This window comes from Apostichopus japonicus, chromosome 7 (genome assembly GCF_037975245.1).
Source record: "Apostichopus japonicus isolate 1M-3 chromosome 7, ASM3797524v1, whole genome shotgun sequence".
In the NCBI taxonomy this organism is placed as follows: Eukaryota; Metazoa; Echinodermata; class Holothuroidea; order Aspidochirotida; family Stichopodidae; genus Apostichopus; species Apostichopus japonicus.
Genome location: NC_092567.1, coordinates 6903183 through 6924690, shown reverse-complemented (window position 1 = coordinate 6924690; position 21508 = coordinate 6903183). Strand labels below are relative to the sequence as shown.

Below are 21508 nucleotides of genomic sequence, written 5' to 3'. Positions count from 1 at the left end.
TGGGCATATTTTTTTGTACATTTTTATGATATTGCTGGTAATTTCGAATGAGAAAATGCTTAGATGCAACTTGCAAGGCCTGGGAAGTGCCATTTACAGCCATCTGGGAGACATTTTCGGCCAAAATTTTCTTGTACGCTTCGCACCAACTCATGGTGGCGCTATGCTTAGATAGTTCCAATGCTGAATAGACTACGGCTTTGATAATTTGCCTACAGGTTCGCCCCTCCCTTGGCAAATTTCTCGCTACGCGCCTGAATAATACAAACAGCCAATCATGATCATGTAACCAGTGCGCATTAACTGATCACACAAGCTAGTGAGCTAAATACCCTTATAGAAAGGTGGTTTCCAGGTACTGGAATGCCAAAGATTATGTTAAAAGGTAAAAAATGCTGACATCATACAGGTTTCTCACATCATTGCTCGCGTCATTGCCTCGATACTAACATTACATTTTCAATCGGGTTTTCACTTCTCGGACGTACCCTGATGCTCTTTTAAAACCACTAAAATAACAAAGTTTCTATCGCTGAGAACTACCGGCCAATCAGTTTATCACCCTAATAATATTTCAGACGCAATCTATGATGTCAGTTTGACATATAGTTTGGTCCATTTCAGCATGTTACTTGCCTGAAAGCCCAGTCAATCTTTCCTTATTTTCCACGCGCAATTTGCAGATTTGTCAATGCCGGTGTCAAAGTCACAAAAGATATGTCATGATATTTCAAAGTAACTTACCAGACTGTTTTTTCCCCTTCTATTTCACTAAACTATTTGATGACCATATCATGACATGGGATCTCAAAATAAAGGATGTTGAGAAAACTTTAGAGCAGTTTACAAGACCTGGGAAGTGTCATTTCCAACAATCTAGGAGGCCTTTTTAGCTAAATATTTTCGTTAGGCTGTTTAAAATAAACACATTTAGAGGGCATTCAAACAAATACAAGCACTGGTATCCATTAGGGTGGCGAGCACTTGCCCCCTCCCCCCTCCCCCATAGGCTCAACTTGGGCTGCAAAATCACTATCAGAGAACATTAAATATCTGAAAAGTTAGAATGCCTCAGCTAAAGTCCCCAGGGACTCCCAACAGGGCTTAGATTTATACTTCATAGAAATTAAATTTTTCTCTCTAACATGTTTTTACATGCTTAATACTTAGTACAAGAGGATATGAAGTAGAAGATATGTTACAGAGCTCTTCTGAAGCCCCCAGCACCCGGCTAGGGTTCAGATATACAGAGTAAAATCAGATTAAGTATTTCTATTACTGACATGTCCTCATGTGCTCAAAATGCAGATTCCAGAAACTATGTGAAAATACTGAAGATTTGGAGAGCTTTGTAGTACCCTTGTTAGTCCAGCCACTATAAACAGAGAACACAATTGGATATACTTCCTTCTAATCTGAGTATGTGCTCTGTGAATAAAGAATTGTCACTTATGCTTGTTTAATTTTTAAACATTGCTGAGCCAGTCACTGCAGTTGGTTTTAAGAAATCTAATTGGTCTCTAAACTGATCTAACATCACCGACTTAGTACGGCGGCTTAAGAAAAAAAAATAAGTGACCCCAAATTTCAAAATTTTGAATTTGCTTTCTCAATATTTGGAATTTTTATCTCAAGATTTTGACCTCAAAAGTCAAAATTTTGACATTTTCATCTCAAAACTTTTTAACTCAAAATTTTGAGGCTACAAGTGTCTTCATCTGCCAAAGAAAGAACTAACCATATTGTAGCTATTGACCAGCTGAACAGGGTACTTTATAAACCTTTGGTGATCTAAAATCTAGAACGAGACCCCCCCCCCCCCGGAGAGTGGTGTAACTAGGTCAATGTAGCCAGTGCAATCTCCAGAGGCTTGGTGCCATTAAATAAAGAAAAATAATATGAAAACACATCCACCAAAGCTGACACACTAAATTAGATACAATTATCTCCTAATGAGTGGAAATTCAAAAGACATTCTGTCCTCAATACGAAAGAGTGGTGCGAAATCTCACACATTTCTCAGTCAGGCCCAAACCATGCATGGTTGGGTTTGTGTGAGGTTGGACTCTCCTTTGGGAGCTCATTTATATCACTGCACCACACCTTTATATGCCACTTCCACTAAACAACGGACAATCCGGTTCAAGTTTGATGCTTAACTGGCTAATTGTTTTTACACTTAATACCTGGTTATTGGAAACTGAAGTGTACTTTCCTTCTGTATTTTTTTCTCAGTGATTGTCCATGTATACAAGGTAGTTAGCCAGAGACATTCACGTATCTATTGCTGATTGACATTCTCAATGTCTCCTATAATTAGGACTCAAATCTCATTCACATCACTTTCTTTTCTCTTCATTAGGTTAAATATGAAGCGAGCTATTAGGGGATCACCTATTCTACCTGTAGTTACCAGTTGTCGATGGAAGTCACGTTCATACTGTGCTGACAAGGACAATGAATGGTTCATCATCTGATATTTCCTCCATGTGATGGTAATCACATTAATGGTAAGTGTTGAACAGTATTAATAATGTTTCAAAGATGTGTGGTAGATTTTATGGATAGCGTCGCAGATCGAGGAATACTCTTTTATCCCCATTCACTCTCACTAAAATAATGTATATAAAGTTTTAACTCATCTTCTCAAAATACAACTGACAGGATTACGCCCTAGTAAGGACATTAAAACGATCGGATTCTTGCTGGATTAATCCAGTACTTGGTATGTTTGTAATGACCTTGCTACAGTATGACACAATAGCTACCTCAACACCCTCTGGTACATTTTACCATTTGCCAAACTGAAATAAAACTTGCCTTTTAGACTCATATGAATAAAGTCTTCTAGAACTCCTGACACTCCCAGAATGGTAAAACTGGAAGACAACTTGTTGGTTTATATGAAAGTAGCTTGGGTTACCTACAATTATGTCTTCTGTTTAGATACTTATTTTCTTCAGATTAAAATAAAAAAACTTGAAATACCATTTTAGATATAAAGAAGTCAACTAAGTCTGTATTGCTGTAATGAACACTCCATCAAACAAAACAAGAACACCTTGATTAATTTAGGTATGTCACACATATGTCACACAACTATGGATATAATCTTGAAATTTAATGTGTTATGTTTGTTATGATATTTATTGACTGTAGTACAGTAGAGATTACTGTTTTTAGCATTTGCTTAAATATTGGAAATATGATTTGAACTATAAAATTGGACAGAAAAATGCAAATCAACTCCACCTTTGATATTCATCTCAAAGATGTCTATCATACCAGCTGAAGATTATTGTTGGGTTTGTAGATCTCCTTTTCTTCGTTGTTATTTTTAGCCAAACTCCTGATAAACTGTCGCACACCAGTTCTAAGATTCACAATCACATCTTGTGAGGCTAAAGAAGCATTATTCAAGTAAGGTGTACACAAAACCAGTAACATAGAGAGCCAGGCACAGTTCCATGCACAGTTGTGTCACCAGATCCACTTTTTTTAAGTCTTTGTTTATCCAAAGTTAAAAGTATATCATTCTTTATCACATATTTCACTGGGCACTTAGCTGACGTACAACTGTATCCTCCACCCAACCCTCACCCTCTCACAACAGGACTGCACCGAACAACATGTTATGAAATAACAGTATATGTCAAAGTCTGCAGATAGAAAAATATGTACTTTAACTCAATCAATTATAGTACAATGTCAGCATTTCATAAATCCTACAAATTCATCAACCTCTAGACAGTACAGTGAACCAATGGTTCCTAAATTATGTGACCGAAACGGTCATCATGTTTTCTTCAGGCTCCATCTATTTTCAGGGTTACATTGTTATTACTTGTGTTTCTCAATTGAATATAAACCAGACTGGATTGCTAGTGGTATTGCTTAAAGTTTGTATATAAGATTCAATGCTTGTCTCAATTTCAAATTAATGTTTCTTTATATTCCAAGTGAGCTGTATATACACTGTGGAGAGTATTATGAGACCTTGAACTCATCTTGTACAGTCTATAGATTTGTATTCTAGTTGCTTTAGTTTCTTTACATTGTTATTATAATTATAACTGAGTGATTTACTTTGAAACTACAGTAGCATACCATACTGTATGTTTATAGTAGCTGTGTTCTGTGTTTGACAATGTTACATGGTAGAATGAAGCTACTTGCAGACCGGGTGATGTCAATTTACATAAATAATAACATTATAACTGATGACCAAATGCATTTTGTTTTTTCTCATCATCAGGTAAACTGGAATTATTCAGTCCTGAGATCAGCCTGTTTAGGGATTTACCAGTTTCATATCCGGATTACAGCTCTTGGAAGAAATGTGTACAGTTTACATGAGCAGGGTAATGATTGTATGGCCCAACACCTGATTCTTACCCCTCCCACCCATCCCCCTCCTCCATGAGAATGCAAGTTTTTTATTGGATATATTTACTCCATGACATATCAGATGATCCCTCAAGGGAAATTTCCCCACCAAAAAGTCTATCATCCAGGACCCCCCCAACCCCCAATCACTGCAAAACAAGACCTAAAATATGAACAATCTAGTTAGAACACTGCTAAAAGTTGTGTCTTAGGGATTCTGTGAGACCTCTTTTGTTCAGTGCTTCCCTAATTGTAGCATCATCTCTACAAATTGTACCATAATTGTAGTTTTCAAGAGGATAAACTTCTGATGCCAAGGACATCTCTAATCTTTCAAATCTGACCAATTTTAATGGTCATTAGACACACATTGTTTCATAATGTAACAGTTTCATTCCTGTGTGAGCATATAATGCTAATGAAGGCTTTCTATTGTCACGTCTCCAGGTTGAGTGGATATTATGTAATTTATGGCAAGGTCCACCTATCCCATCATATTAAATAGTTGTCAAGGAGATGATAGGTATTGAGTATTGCACTATGACTAGCAAGTTTACGATTCTATCACAGAAGATCTTACAACACAATATGACAAGTTCTTTTAGGATTCAGCATGTTATGTCATCTGAAATCTTTAATGCATTTGTATTATTTTTCTGTTCTTAAAGTTATTGTGTAATTCAGTTTTTCTGTTATAAGAGTGTGTTTGGGTGGGGGGGTGGGGGGTGCATCATGTTGCTGCATATTGGCAAAGTTGGAAATTAAGTTACTGGGAAAGTTGTGAAAGCAAAAACACTAACATTTATGTAATAGAGCAGCCTTTGCTTCACACTGGTATACAGATAGTTTGAAAAAAAAGCAATCTACACCAGTAATATTGCCTAACTTTGCTTGACTTCAAAGTAATAGAGTTAGAAATTTGGGAACAACTTTATTGGCCTGCTGCACCAAACAACGTTAAAAGTGGTCAGTTAGAAAGTGTGCTGACCAAATTAGTCTAAACCATAGGATTGCAAACATGTTACCAAGTTTTGCCTTTTGTTTTCTTTATGGATAAATTTCCAAAAATTATTGAACTTTAAAATAAAAGTGCCTTGCAATAAAATGAATGAACTTGCAATTATTGAGTCATTTTAGCATAAGCTTGTATATCTGTGAGCAATGGAATAACTGTTGAGTAAATATTAAAAAGGCAAACTCAAAAACAAGGGATTTTATCGTTTGCATTAAAACATCTAGTTCAGATATGATTCTTATTGTCTTTGTCTTTATCTCCTCATTAGGTAAATGTGGATTAATCTTTCTTGAGACGACTTTTGGGGGTCACATGATGTGGATCTTGCACATAATGGTTTACAATATGCCGGTGGTAATGGTAAGTGTATAATTAGTGTATAGCAGGACTGGTAAGCTGGGTTGTAGTTATAATTAGATTTGATTCTGAAGTAGAAAGTGATTTTGTTACTGCCTAATCCTGGTGGAACAGTAATTGTTTTGAATCTTGCTTGATCAGCAAACTCCCTAAGGGCCTAGGGAAGAAGATAATGGCTTCAGTCTAACATACATACACCATATATTAGGCAATACATGTCATACATTGTATTGCTTACTATTGTGTAAAAGTACACAAAGAGGTGTATGTGTTTAGTATACTGGGTCCATTTTTTGTTTTGTGTAGCCATCATAAATTAAGGAACAAAATATTCAGATGACTTGATCCCTTCTAATTTATCAGTGTGTCATAGTGTTGGGTGGCAGGTAATGGTAGTAATCAGTCTTAACAGCGCAGCCAGACTCCTCTGGATTGTCAGCCTAATTGCCGCAAATAATATCCAGTAAAATGTATGGCAGGCTCATAAACAATCAATTTAATTCATAAGTGCATGTGCCCTAACAATTAAATAGAGTCACTGCACACAAAGTGAGACCCATACACACACTAAGTTAGAACAATACCCACAGTAAGTTAGAACCATGTAGAATGACTAACAGGAACCATAAATTCTCTGTTTCCATCCTAACCTTTCCTACCCTTCCCCTCTCAGTACATCTAAAACCCAGTAAAATTGATGTCAAATTTAAATCTGAAGATAATCTAGGTTTTATGTCATTTGTCAATGAGCTATATACTAAGGGATTACAAATGGAAGTCTTTAGTGGGTTTACTGTAATGTGTGGATATGTTGTTGTCAGTCAGTAATACAAAACATGCATGAACAGTCTGGACCATATGCATGTTATCAGAGTAAAAACCAAAGTAATTCAGAATTCCATTCTTAGCCATTGGTGAACAGTGTTGAAGGATTCTCCTAATGTGTTCTGTTTAAGATGTACATTATTTGCACTTCAGTTATAATACTGGCCATTTAAGAGATAATTCCAGGAAACTCCAGCACATGTGCTTTCTACATTTATTTTCTGTTGCAATACTACGGAAGATAGCTCACAAATCTGGTAGAAAATTTCCAGCAATTGTCAAAAGATGTCTTTTATCGGGGGGGGGGGGGGGGGGGCTAGGGGTCTACACAATTCTTGGAAGGTAACATGGAGTTGATTAGTCACCACTACAAGTGTTGTAATTGCTTACATCAGATGCAAAACATATTCCTAAAAACAATATATTTGCTGCCCTGAGATACACCCTATACTACTCATATATACTTATTAATAAGACACAAGGGAAGACGTTGATGTATGTTACAAAAATGATCACAGACCTGATGAATTTTCACCTGATAAATCTAGTGAATGGAAAGTTGAGTTATTGTGTATTTTCTCTTTAACCTCCAGGTGATACAGTTTTCAACATTTCTTCTGTACATTTCCTCCAAGAAAGTGAAAGAAAAAGTCAAGCTGGAACACATCACTGATGACATAACTACCTTTGTGGATGTGAGTCTTCACATGATAATTTCTCAACAGTCAGTTTGTGAAATGGTAATGGGCTGTGTTGGGTTCCTTTGATGAAATCTACAGGCTATATGTAGGTGAAGACAGCTTGCCTAATTAGCTCTATAAATAACATCAAATGACATTTTTAAGATTCCACTTGTTTAATTGTGTAGAGCTAACAAACTTGACTAAACACAACTACTATATTGTAGTATGCAGTGGTGGATTGAAGATTTCTCTAAAGTGGAGACAGCTACTGATAATAATAATAATACTAATAATACGCAGTTCTTATAAATCGCAAATACACACTTAAGTCTCAATGCGCTGATTATTAACCCCTGGTCATTGGTAACTTGTCACACCCACACACCAAAGTGTGCACAATTCAATCAATCTCTCCTGGGGCACCACAGTGCACCACAACCACGTGTCCCCCGGGGGACTTCCCATAGGGTGCAGCCACAAACCGGCGCACGCAACTATATTTACAAGTTACCTCGCAGGTCCCCATGTATACACCTGGGTGAAGAGAGGCAACGGAGATAAAGCGCCTTGCCCAAGTACACAACGCAATGATCTGGCCAGGGCTCGAACCTGTAATCCTTAGATCACAAGTCCACTGCCTTAACCACTTGACCACAACGCCCTCCGATAGTAACCTAAATTGATAGTTACCTAAATTAACAGTTCATCAGAAAACTTCAACTTCTGTAGAAAATAAAGATTGCCCACATGCCAGGCAAGCTAATAGAGCGGGAGCCCAGAGGGGAGGGGCATTTTGGGGGTCTACTGGCAGGGGTACACCACTGATATAAATTACTGGAAATGCCCAGCCCTTAGATATAGAGTCCTGCCAATCATTTTTCCAGTATTTTTCAATTGGTTATCTCATGAGCTGACCTAGGTCAATGAGGGGATGGGCATTTTGGGGGTCTAATGGCAGGGGTACCCCACTGATATAAATTACTGGAAATGCCCAGCCCTTACATATAGAGTCCTGCCAATCATTTTTCCAGTAGTTTTCAATTGGTTACCTCATGAGCTGACCTAGGTCCATGAGGGGATGGGCATTTTGGGGGTCTAATGGCAGGGGTACCCCACTGATATAAATTACTGGAAATGCCCATCCCTTACATATAGAGTCCTGCCAATCATTTTCCATAGTTTTCAACTGGTTACTTCATGAACTGACCTAGGTCAATGAGGGGATGGGCATTTTGGGGGTCTACTGGCAGGGGTACCCCACTGATATAAATTACTGGAAATGCCCAGCCCTTACATATAGAGTCCTGCCAATCATTTTTTCAGTAGTTTCAATTGGTTACCTCATGAGCTGACCTAGGTCAATGAGGGGATGGGCATTTTGGGGGTCTACTGGCAGGGGTACCCCACCAATATAAATGACTGGAAATGCCCAACCCTTACATATAGAGTCCTGCCAATCATTTTCCAGTAGTTTTCAATTGGTTACCTCATGAGCTGACCTAGGTCAATGAGGGGATGGGCATTTTGGGGGTCTACTGGCAGGGGTACCCCACCAATATAAATGACTGGAAATGCCCATCCCTTACATATAGAGTCCTGCCAATCATTTTCCAGTAGTTTCAATTGGTTACCTCATGAGCTGACCTAGGTCAATGAGGGGATGGGCATTTTGGGGGTCTACTGGCAGGGGTACCCCACCAATAACAATTACTGGCAATGCCCATCCCTTGTATCTGAAGTCCTAACCATCATTTTCCAGTAGGTTTCAAGTGGTTACCTCATGAGCTGACCTAGGTCAGCCGTGAGGGGTCAATTATTGATGACTGGCAGGGGTACCCCACCACCAATAATTACTGGCGATGGCCATTTGTTGCTCTTGGGGCCATACCTGACACATTGTACTTACTTTGTTGTGGTTACCATGAAAGCTGATCTAGGTTAGCTTTGAGGTGACTTTAAAATTGCTCTCCCAGCCACACCCACCACACCCGGTTTGCCAGTCGTCTGGTTTCATATACAGGAATGCACTGTGAACGTTGTGATGTACAAGGCAATTGGTTACCTTCCCAGCTAACCAAACCCTCTGGGCTCCCGGTCTATAAGTTTTTGTCGTGTGTACCTTGATCTGATCAGGGATGTGTTTGAAATTTAGAAACTATGAAGTATCAAGTCTTTGAAGTTATATGTGCATTGCCACCTGTGGGTTACTCCCAAGATTATATGGCATGCTGTAACATATCAACCCAAACTTATTATCAGCATATTGAGTTACCATGCAGGTACATAGACAGTTTGTTGGGACTAAACTGATGAATGCTGAAATCCATATTTCTAAAATGAAATACTCTTGTTGAGATCAATCAGTTACATAGAACTGTGTTATACATATAGTTTGTTCATATGTGAGAAACATTGTGTAGGGTAGCCAGCAATTTCACAGTCATCGTATACCCATATCTGTAAATTTGCTACCATGTTTAATACATAAATAAAGAGATGTTGCCGTAAGTCTGTATAAGGATTCTAATTGCTGTCCACAATCTTAAAATAAGCTGTGGTCAGTCAACAATATTGTTGTGCCATGTTTTTACATTACTTTATGTCCTGTTTTCAGTGTCGAGAGAGAGGGGTAGCAGAACCTGTTCAGTTGCTGTCCAATCCACAATATTACTCTCGTAAAACGTGCCTTGAATATTATTGTAACTGATGCTTGCCATACACCAGACCGGCATCTTTTTACAACTTAGGAGATGCCTTGTGCATTGAATCTTAGCTCTTGATTTCCGTTAACCCTAGATATATATTATTATCATATTCTATACATCTCTTTATTCTGTTCTATGTTCTATTCTGGTCACATTTTACATTCATATTTCTTGATTACTATATATGGTTATATTTTTTATTCTATCAATACTGCTGTAGTGCAATGTTGGTCTTCGTTATAAATAGAAAGAATGGAGGTTGTGTTATAAACAATACTTCCTCAAGCTGCTGAGTGATAAATATATTAACATACTTTTATATGGTATATAAGGCCAGAGACTGTATACTTCGCTTCTGTCCATGATGTAGGCCCAACCATTCATAATTCATGTTCGCCTCTATGTGGACCGAACATTAGCTTGAAAGGTAATGTTACACCTAATTAATTAGAATGTAATGAATTCCAATGATGGTTAGCTAAGACTAATGATGTAATAAAACCCTCTCATGTTTATGAATATGGTTGATGATTATTCATGATATGCTGATTATTGTGTTTACTGTTGAACTTAATTCCTCTTTTCTTGTTTATTATTCCCAGAAAGTTTTCCGTTGTTCATTTATACTTGTATAATTATACTTTACGTATAATATAATAAATTATTAGAGAAGTGGAGAGAGAGGGGAGATGGAGAGGGTGGGGGATGGAGAGGGTGGGGGATGGAGGGGTTTGAGGGAGATGGAAGGGTTGGGGAGATAACGGGGGTTGGTGGGGGGGAGATGGAGGGGTTTGATGGAGATGGAGCGGGTTAGGGAGTTGGAGAGGGTAGGGGATAGGAGGGGTGTGAGGGAGATGGAGCGGGTTGGGGAGTTGTAGAGGGTGGGGATGGAGGGGATTGAGGGAGATGGAAGGGTTGGGGAGATAACGGGGGTTGGGGAGATAACGGGGTTCGGGAGAGCGGTGGGGATGGAGGGTTTGAGGGAGATGGTGGGGGTTGGAGAGATGGAGGTGGTTAGGAAGATGGAGGGGATGATGGTTAAAAACGCAATATTTTAGTATGCAGGGCCGTAGCTTGCGCAGGGGTAGCTGTCCCCTGAGATTTACACTTTCTAAATGAAAGTAGGGTACGATAAATGTTCATATCATTTCTTCTGATTTAATTAGTCTGTAGTGTGCAAACTCTGAGATTCTAGGCACGTATTGTAGGAATGGCGGTCAAGTAACATAAGGTTTACTTTAAATGCTCATCACGTATATGCACGATCTCTGATGCGACTACTGTTTCTGGTGGTTTTTCAGAGGGGGGGGGGAGGGGCGGGCCGGGGGCAGAGGGGATTATAATAACAATAAAAGTAGAGAGCTCCAAAGATTTAATCTGCAAGAACAGTGTAGCAGTCTTACGTGAAACTACGGTTCATAAATATACTTATTACGTATGTTTCACTGTTATCCCCTATATTAGTGCCACAATGTTTTACTAAGAACACACGGTCTACTCACTCAGTTCATTCCCCCTCTGCTACCAGCAGTAGGTCCTTAGATAGTGTCATGACGGTCCCTTTTTGGAAATGACCAACCCACTCAAATTTCTTGAAGAAAAGCCTGGTACCGTATATCCGCCAGGCGCGGCGGAACGGGAAAATTATTGGGGGGCTAATGTGTGGAGACTATCTAAGCGGAGCGCCACCATCGGTTGGCGCGGAGCGTACAAGAAAATTTTGGGTTTTTCAAACCCCCAGATGGCCGGAAACGGTACTTTCCCGAGTGTTTTATGCTGCGAATACCTAGCCCTAAAATATGGGTCTCAAGCCTGCAATTTCTCAGATTGCACGTAAAAATCTGTAAAAACATTGTAATTTGAATATTCGATGGTGTTTTAAGAGAGTAGCTAGTACTCGTACTGTACTCGCAAAGACGTTTTTGAGTGTAGTAAATTACTACTTGCAATTAAATGCAATCATTAAATAAATGTCATAAGAAAAAACGGAAAGCATTTCTTAATGTCAACAAATGGGTAATTCCAAAACCATGTGCAGTAGCCAACAAATTTCTATGAACCAAGCCCTGTCACGAATGCATGTAACCCCAGCATTTACTAAAATTATTACACCTATATAGTACGTGTGCATCGGACAGATCGACAAATATGCATTGAAAAATGGGCAGATGCACGTTTCGGGGCCTTGGTAAATATTGGGGGGCTTATCATGCATTTGCCCCCTCAACTTTTTCATTGGGGGGGGGGGGGCTGAGCCCCCCCCGGTTCCGCCGCCACTGATATCCGCACATCAAAGCATCGCTATGTAACATTTGGACGATACATTTTTTCTCGATGTTCCTTAACTGCTGCTAGGAATTCTACCCAGGCTACGGCCCCTAAATATATCTTTATTTTTATGATTTGTTGTTTCCGATGAAGTGAATGTGCCTAGATACCAAATAGTGCTTTTCAAATGTACTTATAAAACCAGATGTTTGCATGTTGTAGATGTCTGGATAACAAGATATTCTTGTGTGCAAAGTTTAGATGTTTCCTTTTGGGTTTAAGTTTCAATATGAATACTCATGAATAATGCCCTAAGTTATATCAGGATGTGAAATAGATAAGTCTTTTTAATTCAAGGCTAATCTTGTCAAATGTGTCTTTTATTAAATTTATTTATAAATGACATATCAATTCAGGCATCAAACAGAAGTAAAACTGAATATTTGTAGAGTCCGACCCCTGGACCATGGCGGGGATTCGCCCCTGGACCCCACCCGAAAAGGGCTTTGCTCGCCGACTCCTTCAGTTTTATTCATGTACCCTTATTTATTCCCCCCTCCCCACCCAACTCTCAATTCGGAGTGATGTTCCTGATCAGAGCATTTTCTATTTTAGCTTAACGCAGTTGGTTGTGTTTGTAGCTTTATCTCCTACACCTATATACTGGTAAAATAATCACTGTTGACTGTTATTTTGTAATAATAACTGATTTATGACACAAAATGTTCACAAAACTCGAGATAGTGTGTCACATCTCAAAACAAACAAACAGTATTATCTAACAATCCGGTGTTACCATCCTCTATCGTTTAGGTGGAAGGGGGGGGGGGGGGGATTCAAAATGAGATGTGAATTTTGTCCACCAGGAATGTTGAAATTAGACAAGAAATTGGAGGATGTACAAATGAGATAATAAAGCATTACATTAATGTAAGTAAGAGCGGAGACACGATTGAGGTATTTGTGTTATGATATTTCATGACTTGGTCTGAACATGACACAGAGGTACACAATGTATAAATGAGCACCTTTATCTGCCTCGATTTATTTTAATTCCTCTCCTGACTCGCGAACAGCGAGGATATTCTCGTGCTGAAAATGTAGCTTGCATACGAAGACATGCTCAGATTAGTGAAACTATCTTTCACACCTCCACCCCCCCCCCCTCCCCGACGTCTCCCATCTCCATTTTATACGCTCATTTCAAAGAAAGTGAATGACTTGAAGATTTGAGGCTTAATTGCTGGCTCTGAGGAAGTATCGTACATGGAATGTTTAGCATTCGTTTATTTTGCTCTGTTCTGAGTCACTGTGTACCCAGTGGCGTAGCCAAGGGGTCGTGGGGGGCGAAAGCCCCCCCCCATGAAAGCTTGCCCCCTCCCCAGTCGCCCTCCCACTGGGATTTTGAGTGTCCAAAAAATATACATGTGCGAAAAATATATCATTGGTCTGAATGGTCTCGAATCCCCTGATGACCACTCATGAACGACCCTTCATTGGTGGTCATTGGTGGTTTAACATGCTGGCGTATGACGACTTTTGGCCAAATTTGCGCTAAGCTCACTATACGAACTCGGATCTGGACTATGCCTAATTAGTTACTTATTTAAATTATTAATAATCGCGTATGAGGAAATGCACCATTTTGTGGTATGACTCCCAGGACGGCAAGTCGAGAAACTCACATGCAGTCGCGGCGGATAGCTTCCTTTGCCTATAGTATGTCCGGGGATATTTTGGGACAACATTCCTAAAGGCCTTTATCTGAGGCCCTGGGTCATTCCTTGACCGACTTGGTGCAATTTACTGTAATGTGCCCATTTCGAAGTAAATGTATTCACAGATGGTTAGTTGTCATGGGTTCGAACAAATGAGAGGTATTCCATCCTGAAACATAGGACAAAATGGGGCTGGCGTTTCCAGTTCACCGCATCATTTGTCAACTTGCACTGGGTTCTAATGTTCATGTCAATTTGAATCACTAATAACAGAAATAAACAACCAAAAATTAAGACCGCATGAACTTTATTGCAGATTTCCTGAGTGACGAATTTGTAATTTTCTCTCGAAATCACGCAACTAGATGTCTGCTACCCAGCCTGGCAAGTGCCATCTCCAGCGATCTGGCAGGTATTAAAATCTGAAATTTTCTTGCTACGCTACGCGGCAACCAATGGTTGCGCTCCGTTAGAAAGTACTTGCGGCCGGAATACTCGAATCGATTACGTCCCCCGCCCCTACGTTTCATATCGGATTGACGCCCCTGCTAACAAGGCCTGGAAGTGTCATTTCCCACGATCTAGGAGGTCTTTTTAGCTAGAAAAAGTTGGTACGCTGCGCGCAAAACCATGGTGGCGCTCCGCTTAGATAGTAACAAGACGCCCTCCCAGGAAATGGTCAAGCCACTCCAGCGCCCCCACTGAAAAAATCCTGGCTACGCCACTGTTTGTACCTGCAGTGTTAGAACAAACTTAAGTCCATTCAAACAGATATGTAATCGTCGTGTAATGTTTACTCGTAACGGCGATCAACTTGAATCGGAATATATATCACGCTACTCATATTATTTATTTAACCTTCCGTCACTCGATATTTACATAACAAACAAACTGTTAACTATATTAATGATATAGTTATCTGTTGATACTTTGATCCTGTATGCATATACGCAGGTACGTAGCTAAGGCCTGATGATTAGGGAGGGGGGGGGTGTAGTGGCTGAAATTCCAACTGGATGGGTTTTGGAGCCAGAAAATTCCGACTGCTGCCTTTTACCCCCCTCCCTGTACTACTCGTCAACATCAAAATGGTTGAACGCGCACGTCGCGCGCGGAAACCTTTCTCGATACATTTGTACCCCTGGCCCTTACTTCACACAAACTTATTAATCACTCTGGTTAAGCAAGTAAGCAACTGAGTATAGTTATTTACTTGAAGGCTACATAGACTACTGACTACAAAAGCTATGTTAATGTAACAAAGTTTTTCTTATGTTGATGGCACTTTTAAGCTTCCGTATATTAGCTTTGAGTGTTCTAATTGCATACCATGGAGAAAATGTATATCCTGAACTTACTTGAAGCTAGCGAACAGGGTCAACCCACCCAATAGCAAAATTAATACGTAAATTAACCGAATTGAAGCTGGCGAACGTTGAGTATTAAAAACCATACCAAGTTTTGTATGGTAGAGTATAAGGATAGCAAGATACAATTTCTCAATGTGACAAAGAAAACTTGGTAAATATGACTGATTAAAGGTAAATTTTGACCAAAAATTTTAGGTCACTCACAAATTACAAGAATATGTGAAAATTAGATTGCGACAGTCGGAAAAATTAGAGTGCAACAGTCGGAAAAATTAGAGTTCATCAGTCGGAAAAATAAAATGCAACAGTCGGAAATCTCGACAGTCCCACTATCGCCATTTTAACCAATATAGCCACTTCCATGCATTTACTTATGCAAACACAAAAACTAAATGTAATAACGAGGGGGCTCCCTAATTATAACAGGGTGCCCTCTCGAAGACAGATGTCTAATTACATTACGGAGCCAGGCGCGTAGCCAGGAATTTGCCAAGGGAAGGGCGAAAATGTAGAAATTTTTTTCAGAGCCGTAGATACGGCATTGCACACTATTTAAGCGTAGCGCCACCATAAGTTGGCGCGAAGCGTACAAGAACATTTTGGCTGAAAATGCCTCCCAGATCGCTGGAAATGGCACTTCCCATGCCTTGTAAGTTGCATCTTAGCATTTTCTCTTTTGAAATTACTAGCGATATCATAAAAACATTAAAAAAAAAAATAGGCTCAAGGGGGGGGGGGGTGCGGCTGCCCTCTTCGCCCCCCCCCCTTGGCTACGCGCCTGCACGGAGCTCTATATGTAACAGTTCCCTAATTACAGCAGGGAGCTCTCTCAAAGTAAGCTCCCCAATTATAGCAGGGAGCTCTATATGTAACAGCTCCCCAATTAAAACAGGGAGCTCTTCTCGGTGACAGCTCCCTAATTATAGCAGGGAGCTGTATAGTAACATCTCCTCAATTATAGCAGGGAGCTCTTCCCAGGGACAACTCCCTAATTATATCAGGGAGATCTTCTCAGTGACAGCTCCATATTTAAAGCAGGGAGCTCTCTAATCTCCGGCTCCCTAATTATGATTAATTAATTACAATTATGATATATACTCATTATATATTATGACAGATCCAAGTTATACCAAAGAACTCAGTGACAGCTCCCTTTTTTTTTCAGTGTGTGACAGTTCCTTGTAAGGTATGGAGCAACACAGACACTACATTGTATGGCCAGATAGTCACGTACTACAGCTCTAAAGTGGAGGACACATTCAAACCTGTCCATGGATGGATTTAGTTAGGAACCTGAACCTTTGCAGAATGACTAGAGGCGAACTAAAGATTTTATAAAGGAGAGGATGATGCCCTGTGGTCATTCAAGCCGACTATCACGTAGTGGTTCTGCCCCCCCCCCCCACCCCAATAAAAGTTTAAACGTCAATTGGTGCATATTGAGGCGCATTTAAAATATAAATGTTATCCATATAAGTAGCTCTAAACGCAAGGATTTGCTAATAAATACTTTTTGAGGTTGAAAAAGGTTCGCCCAACAACCATTCGCCCAACTGCCATTTCGCCCAACCTTACCATTTCGCCCAACCAGCCTGGTCATTTCGCATAAACAGCCTGGTCATTTCGCCCAACCAGCCTGGTCATTTCGTCCAACCAGCCTGGTCATTTCGCCCAACTAGCCTGGTCATTTCGCCCAACCAGCCTGGTCATTTCGCCCACCCAGTCTGGTCATTTCGCCCAACCTTGATTAAATATGATACTTTAGTAAGGAAACATTCGGGAATTTTTAACGTTACGGGATACGAACCGAATATTAAGGAAACTTGAGGATGGATCAGTGTTTTAGGGGTTAGGTTTGATAAGTTTGATAGTAAACGTTCGGGAATTGTTAACGTTACGGGATACGAACCGAATATTAAGGAAACGTTAAGTCGTGGTTAAATTTATTACATATGTGGTTACATATGTGGTTACATTGATATATTATATCAATCGCAGTTGGGCGAATATTATATCAATCGCAGTTGGGCGAAATGGTTGTTGGGCAAAGTGACCAGAAAGCGGTCTAATTATTCACCGGCTGAACGCCATAACAATTCCGTGAAGGACGACGGTCGGTCGACCACCCTTCCACCCTCCCCTCCCCCTCCCCCTTTGGCTTGCCATTGTTTGTAGAGAATATACCATACACAAGGGTTATCGTTAACTGTCGTTACTTAATATATTATAATAATAATAATAATGACCCGTACTTATATTGTTGACAATTGTTTACGACAGGTTTTCTTAGTTAGTATTGATTGCCTATACAAGCTATATTATGTGGTATGACCGAATGACGTCATATTTACCTACTTTGTATGTAATGGGTCAAAATGCTGACTGGAAATTGAAGAAAACAATCGTCCCAACCTTAAACTTAAATGACTTCTCACATCACTTTACAATAGCAAGCCTAAAAAAGAGTCTATAGGTAGGGATTGCTAGGGTGTAATGGACCTTCCTTCAGAAGCAATCATTCGATTTATAAAGGGATTTAATTGGTTTTCTTGGTGGTGTCCGACATAAATGATACTGCTATGGTTGAATCTTTTTTTCCTGATTAATAACAAATTTTACTCTGCAGATCAAGGTATTTACGTTTTCTTTTTTTTAAAGAATTCCTCAAGCGGCTGAGTGACCAATATATTAGTGAACTTTGTATGATGTATAGGGCCAGAGACTGTATGATTCGTTTCTGTCCATGACGTATACCCAACCATTCATAATTCATGTTCGCCTTTACATACAGAACATTTACGCACATGGTAATTTAAACCATAATTCACTGAAAATTATGTATTTATACCCTCTCATGTGTATGTATCTGGTTGATGATTATTCATGAGATGCTGATTATATTGTTTACTGTTTAATACTTAAAATCCTCTTTTTCTTTGTTTTTCGTTGTTTTTCATTCCCAGCCATTTTTCTGTTGTTCATATATCAGGCGCGTATCCAGGGGGGGGGCGTTTGGGGCGCGCGCCCCCCAGGTAAGAAAAAGAGGAGAGAAAAAAGAGAAGAAAAAAGGAAAAAAGAGGGGGGGGGAGAAAAAAGAGGTGAAAAAAGAGGAGGAGGAGAGGAAGGAAGGGAAAAGAAAAGAAGGAGAGAAAAAGGAGAAACGGAGGGAGTAGAAGATAAACGCCAAGACAACGGGAAGAGAAATAGGAACAGTGACATCATTACAGCGCTGATCCCTATTATATACACATGGCTGGGTAGCCAGTGACGGATCGAGGATTTCGGAATCGGCGTGCGCCTCACCCTACCCCTTACACCGACAACTCCATTTTTTGACGTTTCCATTTTTCCTCTCTCACTAATGTATTTATATATGTATATATACTATATATGGTCTATCATAACGCGTGTGTGCATGGACGCCTTAAACAATTGTGCTATGAAACCAACTGTGGCTGGTCTCGAACTCGACCGAGTCGTCGGGGAACATGACGCAATTCGGGAATGGGGCGACCGCCGCCCCCCCCCCCGAGCATATTTTTGTTTTTATGATATCGCTAGTAAATTCGAAATAGAAAATGCTTAGATGCAACTTACAAGGCATGGGAAGTGTCATTTCCAGCGATCTGGGAGGCATATTCAACCAAAATTTTGTTGTACGCTTCGCGCCAACTCGTGGTGGCGCTACGCTTAGATAGTTTGCCTACAGGCTTCGGCCATCCCTTGGCAAATTATCCGCTAAGCGCCTGTTCGAATTTGTAAAGCAAACAGCAGATATCACATCATATCATTGAGCATAAAAATGGCGTTCCAGGATGTACGACCTCAAAACTGTCTATGTGTGTATATAGTCAAAGGCGAAGGAGCTTAATTTGATTTGGGGAGCTGTAACGACTTGCCCGAACAATATAACCAACATTTTCGCGCGCTCCGCGCGCGTCCACCATCTCAATATCATTTAAGCAAGCATCGGTTATTACATCACATGCCATCATGTACCGTACGGTCACTGAAAGTTGCGCAGTATACCGCGGGATGCTCATATAAACAACGAATTGTCCTATGTAGATGGAGAAAAGGATGGAGGTCCAATTATGTCAAAACTCTCTTTTACATTAGTAATGGCGAATTAGTCGGTCAAGCTTAGAACTTTATTTTAATTACCAAGGAGATAATTTTTAAACTATTCATTTCCTTTAGCTACATCATTGCAATGTATTTTTCTTTCAGTATAGGTGCCCGAAAAATTCTCAGCATATTGCCCGAATTTTCAGAAAGAAACATTTCGTTAGCCCCCCCCCCCCCGCCTCCTTGACCTATGTGTGTAGTGCTCGGTTGCGGAAATATCTGGTATTTTTTTCATTTTTTTCAAAAAATGGGCTTAAAACCTTCAAAAGTGGGGCTGTCGGGTATTGTGGGCCGCGACGTAGAATCACCTACAAAAAGCAATGATCCACAGGAGATGCGATGAGGTCGAACATGATGTGTGACTGGTGACAATCTTCAAAAAGTTTATGGATGAGGAAAAAACTATTTCGAAATACTTGGTTCTCAGGCAAAAGTGTACATCTTGTTGGTCATTTTCAAGCCAGAGAAGTGTCATTTCCAGTGATCTGGGGGTATCAAACCCAGAAATTTTCTTGTACGCTGCGCGCCAACCGATGGTGGCGCTCCGCTTAGATAGTAATTCGCGCCCCCCGGGTTAGAAAATCCTGGATACGCACCTGTATATACTTGTATAATAATGCTTTATATATAAAATTATACATTGTTAGACTCCAGCTGAACATAAACGAGTGAGTTATTGTTGTTTTGTTTGTACAATGCATTTATATTTACACTATTAAACTAAGGATTTTGTAATACTACTCCGTATGTAAAGTACCTGTTAGAATTGTAATCTAAACCACGCTACCTATTAGTTTGGTATCTCGGTACATGTTATCACGAAACAGTGTTTTGCTCCCAAATGTCTCAGAAAACAGTGTGTGTTAACTAACCCTCAACGACTTGTCTATTTGTTCGATGTTGTTAGTATTTACATACAATGTGCTAGTTGTACACAGTTTCCATAGTACAAAGTAAGCCTATATTTCACTCGATATACGATGAAAAACGTGACCCACTACATGGAGCCACACATGGAGTCACATATATAGTGGAATTACTAGGGATGGGATGGTGATGGGGGCGTGATGGTTAAAGACCGTGTTTGTTCTATCTTTCCTTACATTCAGTGCATAGCCCTGTACACGCAGTAGCTTAATATCATGGAATTGGATTGCGTTGAAGATGGAGTGTTCTTGTGACGTGAATTAGTATAATAACACAATTAAAGGTGATATTCGTTGTACCGACAGACCGAATACCTGGAGTGTCAAAGGGAGGTGTGTTGGTCTGAAGGGGCGACTGGAGGGAGGAAGGGGAGGGGGGGCGGAGCATCATCACATCTTTCTTAGTTCAGTTGTTAGATCAAGATATTCTTCAGTGACGACGACACCAGCTCCACTCATCAACGATTGTACTTTAATACATTACTGGGTCATTCGGCTTGATCCTTTGTTAGCCAAACAATGGGAGGTAGTCAAATGTTCCATTTTTAATGAAATTCATATTTTCAGTAAACGTTTGGTGTCGACATTTCTAGATAAACGTCAAAACTTCATGAGAAACGTTACAATTTCTATAAAGCGTGGAAAGTTGCGATATCATTCTAAATTGTTCTATAAGAAAAATCAAATATCAGAAATAAAACCACAAAATGTCAATATGTAAAATCGTTTTTGTTCTCCAAAATAATAGTCAATAGTCGAGGTATAAGCAGGGTTAATTCGAGCAAGAATGTTTTAACAAAATTTTCTGGGATCAATTTTCCTTCTGAGCAACCCTCATATATTATATTGCGTACTTGGTAATAACAGTCGGAGCGGATGTTGCCACCTGGTACAGCTAACACCAACAGACACAATGAAACCCAGACAATAATGTTTCATACTATAATGTATACCTCTATTATTACAGTTTAGATTCTTTCAAGGGGTGGCAGACATATATTTGAGTGTCTACTCCCCTCTTGTAGCTACCCTTCTGCTCCTCCACTGCCCTCCATTATGATACAAGATTAGTCTCTGTACAGAGTAAATAAATCTTTGATTTTGTATTAACGTCATATTTGCGTATT

The 21508-nt window shown here is 39.8% G+C and overlaps 3 protein-coding genes across 28 annotated transcripts in view; 1 reads left to right on the top strand and 2 right to left on the bottom strand.

Annotated features, from left to right (window-relative positions):
• Positions 1 to 21508, top strand: part of LOC139970082 (uncharacterized) — an 892672-nt gene that overhangs the window by 271944 nt on the left and 599220 nt on the right. For 3 of the 21 annotated variants that reach the window (XM_071975735.1, XM_071975736.1, XM_071975734.1), the window contains 5 exons: positions 2363 to 2510; positions 4256 to 4361; positions 5670 to 5761; positions 7177 to 7278; positions 9881 to 13498. The exons of 15 other annotated variants lie outside the window; for them this stretch is intronic. In XM_071975735.1, coding sequence (XP_071831836.1) covers positions 2493 to 2510; positions 4256 to 4361; positions 5670 to 5761; positions 7177 to 7278; positions 9881 to 9973 — 411 coding nt within the window. In that variant the 5' untranslated portion in view covers positions 2363 to 2492 and the 3' untranslated portion in view covers positions 9974 to 13498. Of the gene's footprint in view, positions 1 to 2362; positions 2511 to 4255; positions 4362 to 5669; positions 5762 to 7176; positions 7279 to 9880; positions 13499 to 21508 lie in introns of those variants that run through there. 3 more of the 21 variants (XM_071975733.1, XM_071975732.1, XR_011793941.1) reach the window with 2 other exon arrangements.
• The window catches only part of LOC139970035 (NLR family CARD domain-containing protein 4-like), a 545770-nt gene that overhangs the window by 432563 nt on the left and 91699 nt on the right, over positions 1 to 21508 (bottom strand). The window lies entirely within an intron of this gene.
• LOC139970054 (uncharacterized) overlaps positions 1 to 21508 on the bottom strand; it is a 116541-nt gene that overhangs the window by 57249 nt on the left and 37784 nt on the right. The gene's annotated exons all lie outside the window — the stretch shown is intronic.